The sequence below is a fragment of the Taurulus bubalis genome (genome assembly GCF_910589615.1).
Source record: "Taurulus bubalis genome assembly, chromosome: 12".
In the NCBI taxonomy this organism is placed as follows: domain Eukaryota; kingdom Metazoa; phylum Chordata; class Actinopteri; order Perciformes; family Cottidae; genus Taurulus; species Taurulus bubalis.
Window position 1 is genome coordinate 2,009,522 of NC_136600.1, and position 10,479 is coordinate 2,020,000.

The 10,479-nt window shown below is 40.7% G+C and overlaps 1 protein-coding gene across 3 annotated transcripts in view; it reads left to right on the plus strand.

Moving 5' to 3' along the window:
* Positions 1 to 815: 815 nt before the first annotated feature.
* ascc3 (activating signal cointegrator 1 complex subunit 3) overlaps positions 816 to 10,479 on the plus strand; it is a gene marked incomplete at its 5' end in the record, with an annotated part of 166,923 nt that continues 157,259 nt past the window's right edge. For all 3 annotated transcript variants that reach the window (XM_079228052.1, XM_079228053.1, XM_079228054.1), the window contains 2 exons: positions 816 to 905; positions 7,285 to 7,435. In XM_079228052.1, coding sequence (XP_079084178.1) covers positions 816 to 905; positions 7,285 to 7,435 — 241 coding nt within the window. The remainder of the gene's footprint in view (positions 906 to 7,284; positions 7,436 to 10,479) is intronic.

A 10,479-nucleotide genomic window follows, 5' to 3' on the forward strand; every position in this document is an offset into this window, starting at 1 on the left:
CTGACAAGCTAACATTAGCTACTCTTAGCTACGCTTACACAACGTAATGTTAAAAGTTAGATAAGTGGCCTTAGAAAACTAATAATGTTTACGTCAACGACAGACGTATTGTTGAGGCACATTGACTCTGGTTATGCCCGGTCCGGAGAGAAAGACATGGGGTTGTTAAACACAGTTCGCACATCACTGTCATTGTCACATAGCATTAATATTTTACATTTTCTGTATGGAGTTCAGCGTGTATCTGGATGGACGCGTGATTTATTGATGGTCATGTCGCCGTGACAGCTCAGTTCACAGGATTCATACGGTCATGGAAAACCGGGAGAAGTCATGGAATATTAAAAATGGTTATTTCCGGGCCTGGAAAAGTCCTTGGAAAAAATAAAATCCCAAACGTTTTGGAATAGTCATGTAAATGTGTTATATTCATGTGTTCATGACGTTCATTTACGCTGAGTTTGAAAAAATGAATATGCTTTTAAAAGAAAGACGCTCAAAATATAAGCAGGCATACATACAGGCATCTATATAAATGTTTATTCTTTTAATCAAACTATTGTCTCATTCATTTGTGTCATTTAAGGTTTACTGTATGCTTTGTATTCTCAATGTTAGTTTAAATACTACATTTACTCACTTTTTACTGTTTACACCCAGACTTCACTAAATGTTTGGTCATGGGAATTTGGTTTAAAGTCATGAAATCCACTGGTCAGAATGTGTGTGAACCCTGAGTTCACCGTTCGTATCCGTCCTCTGTGCCGCAGACATCCGCTGGAGGACTGGTGCATGGAAGAGAGCCTCAGAGAACCATGTCTCCTCCGCGGCTCACCGGGGCTCTGCGCTCCTTCTCCAACGTCAGCAAGAAGGAGGACGTCACTGAGCGGCTTTACGACCTGAAGGTGAGGCCAGCTCCTGGATGATGGGGAAGTAGTAATCCATTGGTCAAAATGTGTATGAACCCTGTTAAAGTAGTATTGTTAATATTTCTTTACTTCAATTTGTTTTGTATACTTTATTTATTTTGTAAACTTTAATGGGAAGACAAAGGGAAGGAACCTCAGGGAGAGCATCAGAGGAGTGTATCTATCAGGATGGTCAGAAGTACAAGAGATGTCATGTGTACTGAAGGACAACATTCTATACATTTATTCTTTTCCACCACTCAACAGCCACTAGACATGACGCTGAAATGGACTATTATTTTCTAGCACAAATCTGTGCTTGCCCTTGACCTTATCAACGCAGTGTGTCAGGCAATGTTGAGATTCGTAAGGCATAATGTGCAACGTTAAATTCTCCGTTGATAAACTTCTTTTGCCTCGCCATGTATGTTGTCATGTTATCTACCAACCCCTGAGACGAAGTAAATCTACTGTTTATAGTTGTTCTAGAAAAAAGAGTTCAAACCCCGGCTCCTTTCTAACCTTCGCACAAGTGACTAGTCATGATGACCAACGGATGTGGGATCGTTGGTAGAGACACACTGATGTGTGTTTTTTTTTAAAGCATCGGAGAAGCAGGTCAGATGAGGGTTGGAACATTTCCAATGGTCAATATAGTAACTGGACCTTTTTTAATAGTTATTTTGGATCAAATGACGACTGTCTGAGCCAAAAGGCGACGTGCTTTCAGGAAAGTTTTGATTGTATTAATGGAATTAGTTAATTGATTAAATAATTGGACTGAATTTGTTAAAAATGTTTTATGATATTTCAGTTAATCAGCAGATATTAACCTAAAGCAAAGCACACAGTTTACAACTTGTCGACACTGTCTGCTAGCTGTGCTAATTGAGGAGTTTTTATTAATCGGTAACCTTAATCGGTAACCTTTCGCTGAGTTTGTACACACACACACACACACACACACACACACACACACACACACACACACACACACACACACACACACACACACACACACACACACAGTTAGATGCACTTTTCAAAGTACATTTTCCCATTAATTACTTGCTTGCTGGTTTAAATAGATTTTGGACAACAATTGAGTTTTATGGCACAGAGAAATGAGATATATCAGGGTTTGGATTCACACACAAAATACTTCTACTCATACCGTCATTGTTGGTTGTCATGGTCTTCGATGACAATATTTATTACAATAATATTTATTGTTGACATTATCCTTAAACAATCTATCCATCCATGCAATGTTTCAAACTGATAGACATGCAGCATGTAGTGTTCACACAGGATCATCAGCTGACTGCCGTACAGAAACCCAGCAAACGAAAAGTAATAGGGCTTCTGCTGTGACGAGCACATATGTATATATATATAAAATTAATTAATACTTGTTGTGGCACCTCATCTGAATGGTACAGAAACATATATAGGCTGTAAATAATGTGTATTTGCTAATGCTAGATAAAATCCACAACCGGCAGACACCTCTGGTTCAAGCTGAGATAACCGTAATGACATCATTATGACATCATCAGGGTTATTTTCGCAGACTTGCGAAGCTCCCATGAAGCCACAGAAGACAATATACAGCTTAATTAATGGGCTCAGTAGTATCACAAGTAAACTGACTGCTACGCGTCACGAGGGCCTCTTTATTGTATGACCAAACTCATAAAAGCGTAATCATTAATATCCATCATGATGAAGTCAGTTGAATCTGTCAAGTGTTTCCCACACTAAATATTCTGCCAGAGCGAGACGTGTGCGCTGCTCTGACTGGAGGGTTCTGTCTTTGGCAGGTTGTTTTCTTCCAACAGTGTGAGCAAGCATGTAATGTGATTTTGCATGTTACAGATTATTTTCGTTTTAATCTTTGATGACCCAGCTACAGTACTTTATGGCTCTTCTCCATCTCCCCTTTTCCCCTCCACGGGAAAAACATCCCAAAAGTTTCCACTTTGGATGGATGGAATATCATAGGCTCTGCTCCAGATTTAGTTCTCACTTCAGATTCCACGTGTCTGTCGTACCAGTGCATGCGATAAGGGTCCACTGTGAGGTTTAGAGCATGCGGCTCTGGAGGAGGACTCGCGTTGTCACGATGTGAACGACAACCTGCTGAGAAACGTCAAAGCGTATGGGAGGATTTGACACTTGTTCTCGTGTGTCCGAAACTATTCATGACACATCCCTGGTTGATGGATAAAGTATCTGTCGGCTCTGTAGAGAACTACGTGACGCACAGAGTTCTTGCGGCTACTGGCACCTAGCAGCAGTATTAACTCCATCCCTCTCTACACAAAGTGAGCTGCTGCAGGCAGAGAGCAATGAGTGTCCCAGAGCACCGGACATGCGACATATTCATCACATAGTGTGTGTTTGAACTATCTGCTGTCGGTGATTGATGTCAGACACTAAATATATGCCAGATGTCTAGTGCAACAACTCCTAATCTTCGACGCCTGTGGTGTAAAGCTCGACTCCTACAAAACTGTGTCAATACTGGATTAATTATCAGCTGCAGGCGATCATGAAAAGAGATTCTGCACACCTGTTTGTGACTTTATTTTCCTCTCAGAAATTATTGGCAAAACGACGTGATGCATTTTCCAACCGGTGAATCTTCACTGGCTCGATCTGCTGTCCATTCAGACGCAGAATGATTCTCACGGTGCTTATTACTACACACGGCTACTTTGAGCCACACCAGTCCCATAACTCTGGACTCATTTAGAAAGTGCTTTCAAATTCCGACTACAAAAAAATCTTTTCAAGAGCAGTTTCTGTGTGAGCCACCTCCTCAGACTGGCTCCATAAATATTACACAAATAAAACCTTCTGCAATGCAGGTGTGCTGTTATCTACAAAAACAAACAAGGTTTGCACAAAGCAGCTGTAAGACAGGTCACTGAATGGCTGTGAAATGGGTTTGTGGACTTACGTCAGTAAGTTCGTTGCTTTTCCTGTCATAGCTCTTCTACTCTCAGTCCTTGTCCACACTACCACGTTTCCATTTTAAAATGAATATAAGAAATCTCTGGTCCCTCTTTTCGCCATTGCTGTTCTTCCTCCACAGTGTTTTCTGCAACTAAACCCACTGCAGTGTGTAGACTCAGTGTAACCCTGTTTGACTGGCAACGTGTGTGTGTGCGTGTGTGTGTGCGTGTGTGTGTGGCTGTGACGTTCCTGTGTGTTCCGCTGTGTGCCGATGTGAAACTATCATGGCGGGTGTAAATGTGATCGGGAAAACGTATAGTATGACCGGTCGGCCGATCAACTGACAACCGCCTGGTCTCAACTGGTGGCCGATTGATCTGTGCATCTCCAAATAGAGTATATAATAAACTAGAAGCAACTAATAGATTATATTCTCTGCATTGGTACTACGCTTCGTTCTTCGTTTAAACGCTTCTACCCTGAGCCTCGTACTTTTATCCACTGTTGGCCGACGTCCAATATCTGGCTGGGTTTCTGGGTTTCCATTTGTACAGGTTTGCCTTCACATGTTTTGACCTGTGTTTTGTACCCCAATTTAGCTCTTGCCATTTTATTACCGTGCCATTCTTTATTCTCTATTATATATTTTTTTTTATAATCAAAATGTCTTTTCATTCCATTTTAGTGATTCGCCTCTTCCTGGGACTTGAAAATAAATTGGGAGCCGTATTCAGCCGTTCACTTTTACCTGGCTCTCCTCCAGTTAAATCTTCTCAGCAGAAAAAATGCTTCTCCAGGGAAAAGATGGCTGAAGTCACTGAGATTATCTCTCGGCTTGTGTTAAAATGCTTCGTTTTGGAAGACATGGCGGTGCAGATTGTAATGGAGTCATTGTGTTAATGCTTTCCCTGACCTCAGAGGCAGACCTGCTTAGATGTAATACTCCACTGCTCTGATGGCAGGAGCTTTAAAAAGAAAAAAAAGTTATTCTCATTAACACTGACTTTTCTACAGAACTGAGGATGCATGTGCAACTACGATGTGAAATAGCCTCATTGCATCTGTATCAGAGTTGTTGTGATACCGGTATCAGGAATACCTCTCGTACAGGTAATAATCTGTCATTTAAAAAACAATTAAAGGCACACCTCAGGACATTAACCACTTTTTTCCTTTTGCCTTTTTAGTCGTCTGATGTCGTTTGTTCATAATATACATCCTAGCCCTCGACTGCACTAGATATCTGACTATACTATTTTTTTATTTGTATTCTGTTTGTACTATTTCTAACTGTTTGTTTCACGTTATGTTTGGCACGTTTTTGTATGTATTATATTTTGCCTGTTCTGTGCACCCCAGGAAAATTAGCGGCCTCTAATGCGTCAGCTAACAGGGATCCAGTAAATAAACTAAACCTCTGATGAAGCCTCAGACACTGGATCGGGTATCAGTGATAACATACGTTGTCATATCATTTTTCAGCTCATTTACGATATAAAGGAACAACAACAACTCATGGACAGTATTTTGTTGAGATATTGTTGTTATAGAAGCTGAATGGAAGTGCTCCCCACCACTTTTCTGTCAGAGAAAAACGCCATTTCTGGAGAAATGGTTCATCGAGATGTAAACTCAGAATTGTAACTGTGGTAATACAAGCTAATCATCTCTGCTTTGGAGTTGTTTGAATTAAATCAATACAGTAACAGAAATCACGTGAGACCCAACTTCAGTTTCTTGGACCCTCTCATGATTCAGTCTCATCTGGGCTCTCTGGGTTTTGTTGTGATGAATCCTGCCCAAAATGACTGCGCTTGCAGAGTCTGCTCTAAGAGGATTCTATTTAGGAGTCTTATTAAGAGCACATGTACACATTTAAGGTCTGTACTCGTCTCAGGGAAGACTACTCAGCCTGTACACAGTGTCTTCTGTGCCTCTGGACGACCTTTGTGCAGCAGAAAGCCACAGGGGTGTAGAGTTCGAAAGACCTCTGTGTTCACCAGGCATTGAGTGTCTCTCGAAAAAATGCCATTGAGTTGCTTCATGGAAAAGCATCTCGTGTTTTGGAAGCTCCATTTTGAAGTATGTCAGGATGTGGTGCTGACAATAGCCAAATATCTTCACAATACATTAGGAAACTGTTGGCTACATTAGCCTTATCTAGACCAGCGGTCCACAACCTTTTTTGCATCACGGACCGGTTTCGTGTCAGACAATACTTTCAGGTGTGGGCGATAAATATGACGTAATAAATATGACGTAATAAAATGATACGACCAGGATAAAGACAATAATAAAGTGCTTTAAAATACAACTCACCATTACGCCGAATTAGTGGGAGCCCTGAGCTGGTTTCTCTACAAGGAGCTGGGTTGGGGTGAGGAGACACCCAACGTGTGTTCTTTATATCCAGTCTACTGCTTAACTTAAACCTTTAGTCCAGTCTACTCCTTAATTTAAACCTGTAGTCCAGTCTACTGCTTCATTTAAACATTTAGTCCAGTCTACTGCTTCATTTAAACCTGTAGTCCAGTCTACTGCTTCATTTAAACATTTAGTCCAGTCTACTGCTTCATTTAAACATTTAGTCCAGTCTACTGCTTAACTTAAACCTTTAGTCCAGTCTACTGCTTCATTTAAACCTGTAGTCCAGTCTACTGCTTCATTTAAACATTTAGTCCAGTCTACTCCTTAATTTAAACCTGTAGTCCAGTCTACTGCTTCATTTAAACATTTAGTCCAGTCTACTGCTTAATTTAAACCTGTAGTCCAGTCTACTGCTTAATTTAAACATTTAGTCCAGTCTACTGCTTAATTTAAACCTGTAGTCCAGTCTACTGCTTAATTTAAACATTTAGTCCAGTCTACTGCTTCATTTAAACCTGTAGTCCAGTCTACTGCTTCATTTAAACATTTAGTCCAGTCTACTCCTTAATTTAAACCTGTAGTCCAGTCTACTGCTTAATTTAAACCTGTAGTCCAGTCTACTGCTTCATTTAAACATTTAGTCCAGTCTACTGCTTAACTTCCCGCTAAATCCCGCTTCACAAAGACAGGATGATGAAATGGAGGCAGGTTTTCAGAGTTTTTTGGTGATCTCAGGATATTCTGCCTTGGTTTTAGACCAGAACACCGAGTTTAAAAGGACTTTTAAGTTCTGTTTTTGGGGTAAGGTATCATGTAGCCTCTTGACATTGTGTCAAGAGGCTCAGACGCACAGACGGATGTATCTGGTCATTTTTTTTTAAAAATAAAACATCTTGCAAACTTGATTTTTTTTAAATTTACATTTCTTTCATTCATTCTTTCTAAGGGACCCGGTGGTTGGGGACCGCTGCTCTAAGCTATGTGAGCAATAATAAATGCCAGTGATTATAAGAGCTGTAACGTAATTGTGTTTCTCTCTGTTGCTTAGACCAAGCGACTGAAGAGACGGGAGCTGTTTGCCAGAGAAGGTCTGACATGGAAGAAGATTTTCCATTTCTGCTCGGAGCATCAGGACAAAGCTAAACAACAAGCCGCCAGTCAGGAACTGAAGAGCCTCCTTCTGGCAGCCAAGGAAATTGGTAATTCATTCTTCAGCCTCAAATCCAGTTTAATTTCTTTCAATCTATTTTCATGTGTTTGTGTTTCACTGATGAAAAAACAGTTTCAAATAACAGACTGCCGTTCAGTGTGTTTAGACTGCTTGCCTAAGTGATACACTTACCAGCCGCTGAAATGATCCGTTAGTGTTTTGTGCCTTTTGGTACTTTGGAATTAGAAATGGTTGTGAATTTCAAAGGAAGATCTTTTTTGTTTGGCTTTTATATAGTGTCCACTTAAAAGCACAATTCACTCTAATGACAACATTTTGTGCTGTTCAAAAATTATAAAAAGGTCTGTAAAAACTTCAGCAGCAACTATTTTCCTTCATAGAAATGGGGTTCCCTCGGATCCTTTAAAGTCCTAAATTATCTTGAAAAACAATCAAGGAAGGGTTGTAAATTGATTGTAATTTTCTTGGCTGAGTCAAATATATATTTTTTAAGTACATTTTCTTCCTCAGAGCTATAGTTGAAAGCAAAGGTCCAAACTAACTTTTTTTTTTTACCACCGTCCCGGAAACATTAAACATCTGTTGATTTCAAGTTTATCGCCCAAAACTACATTTGACAGCATCACATTTTGTGGGCTGTCAAATGTCCCTTTGTAGGGAGCGTGGAACAAACGAGGCCAGTATTCTCTTTGGCGGTAGCCCTTCCTGGTGCCCTTTAACCTCCCGTGTCCCCAAGGTTACGCCCCTCCTCTTAAAGGGGACCGTGTATTCGATAGCCTAGATCCCCTACACCTTGATAATATAATGCAACCTCCGTTAGCATTAGTGGTTAGCTCCGTTATCAGCCGGACTGTGGGAGAGACCGAGGCTGTTGCTAGATGAGTAGCATGCATAGGAATGAATTTAAAAAAAAAAGTGCTTCACAATAGCACACTGCTCCTTAATTCTAAGGATGGGTCAAATGCAGAGAATATTTCCCCAAGGGGATCAATAAAGGATAATTTCTTCTTTCTTATGTTGTTCCTCCATGGCTTATGTTTCACAAATTGTGAGTTATTGTCTTCACTCACTGACACATGTGGTGTGTGTGGCTGCAATGTCACCGTTTGTGCTGCTGTGTCATTGTGAAACTTTATTGCGGTAGAAAGTATGTGTTTTTCACAGTTTGGGCAAACGGACCCTATCAGCTAAAATAGTTACATGTATGTTTAAGTACTTTGGTGTGATGAGTTTGTCTTCAGGTGCTTGTCATTACTAAAAAAAACTGTATGCTATACAAGGAATCGAAGCAAGAGTTGGTCTGGCTCCTTGAAAAAGACTTGTGTATCAATCCCATTTTGGCTTAGTTCCCTGAAAGCAACAAACCAAAGGCCTTTTCACAGCAGCTCTTCTGACTTGTCAGGCAGTAGGTCATCACAGCACTTTGTCTTGCCGTTTCGGATGCGGTTCCCCGTGCAGCTCTCCATGTTGGCTATCCCAAAGGGCTCCTCTGGGTTTGCTTTTCGGTCGGACTCAGACAAGCAATTGAAGGGATTTATATAACAACCTAGGGCTGGGCGGTATTGCCAAAAAGTCATATCACGGTATTTTGGAAAGATTCTGGCAGTTTCACGGTAAAAATCAAAAATGCTGATTTAATTTCTAATTGATATATAGGAAAAGTTAAACATCAGCTCACGATGAAAAGCATAAACAACTTCATGCCCAATAGATACAGGTACATTTCACTGTGTTCAATCCACGATGTGAAGGGCTTCTCAGACGATGGATCCAGTCGTGCTCCCTCCTGGAAAGTAAAGCATCCGAATGGCCTCCTCCTCGGGAAGTGATGCCTTCTCAATCCCAATACATCTCGAAGAGGAAATATAATAATTACATTCAACAACATGGGCTGCTGCTGGATAATTCATGTTGATAAACAACCGACTTTGTGCGACAAACTAATTCATTTTTGTAGGGCTCTCTTTTTGTGTGTGGGGATGTTTGAAACCGTTATAACGATAAATAGAACCACAGTGACGGCAGCAGCAACCACAGCGCCGGTTGCCCTTTAGGGAGAAGTGCTAAAGTTAGCTTGAGCTGTAATGATTGAAGAGAAGGTTACATGTGAGTGCACACAGTGGTCTCTCAGGTTTTTACCTTTTTGATATATCTTGAGTGGCCCTTCCTTCAATACATCAGAGTTGACAATCGGATTCAACTACACGCCAGTGCTCAGTGGTTGCGTTAGACTTTCTTGTTGGTCGTCATTATGGCGGACATAGTCGATTGAGCTGTAATGGGCATTGTCATTTTTTTCAAACTGTTATTGAGGTATGTCAATGAAGCTTCTGGTGTGTGTTAACGGGTGCAGGCCTTCCTTTTTATATGTGGTGTGTTCACGGCAGAGCAAACAGTTTCTTCAGCGCAGAGGAAATATTTGTTTTTAAAGCTACACCAACGAATATGGATATTTAGTTTGACTAAAAAACTGAATATGAATTTATGAAATTATTTATTATATTATTTTATAATATGTTATTTATTATTACGTGTCATAGTTATAACTTTAGTCGTGGTAATAAATACAATTAATAACTCATAACTAACGCTCTTTAACAGGTAAAACACCACGACACAACAATTTGTGACACAAACAATTTGTAACACTAATAATTGTACATATATAAAATGACACCGCCGAACTGCATGCTGGGTACAGCTAACCCACTATCACGACAAGAAGAAACTCTGTCGCTGCATTAAAAAAAATAGGAAGAGGCAGACCCTTCTAGTCTTTTTTCACCTACATTCCCCTGGGTCCTAAGTCCCTCCAGGTTTAGTTTCCTAACACCCTCTATGTACCAACGTACAAACAGCTGCTCACCACCCGCTGGCCAGTTGGAGCGAGTTGGCCAGCGAGCGGTGAACAACGAGTGGAGAACAGCTGTTCCGTTGGCCGGTGGTCCTTTTCGACGTCAATGAATGAATGTGTTTACTCAAAGAAAAGGGATATACCGCGAAACCGCCAGAATCTTACAAAATACCGTGATATGAATTTTTGGCCATACCGCTCAACCCTAGTTCAGTGGC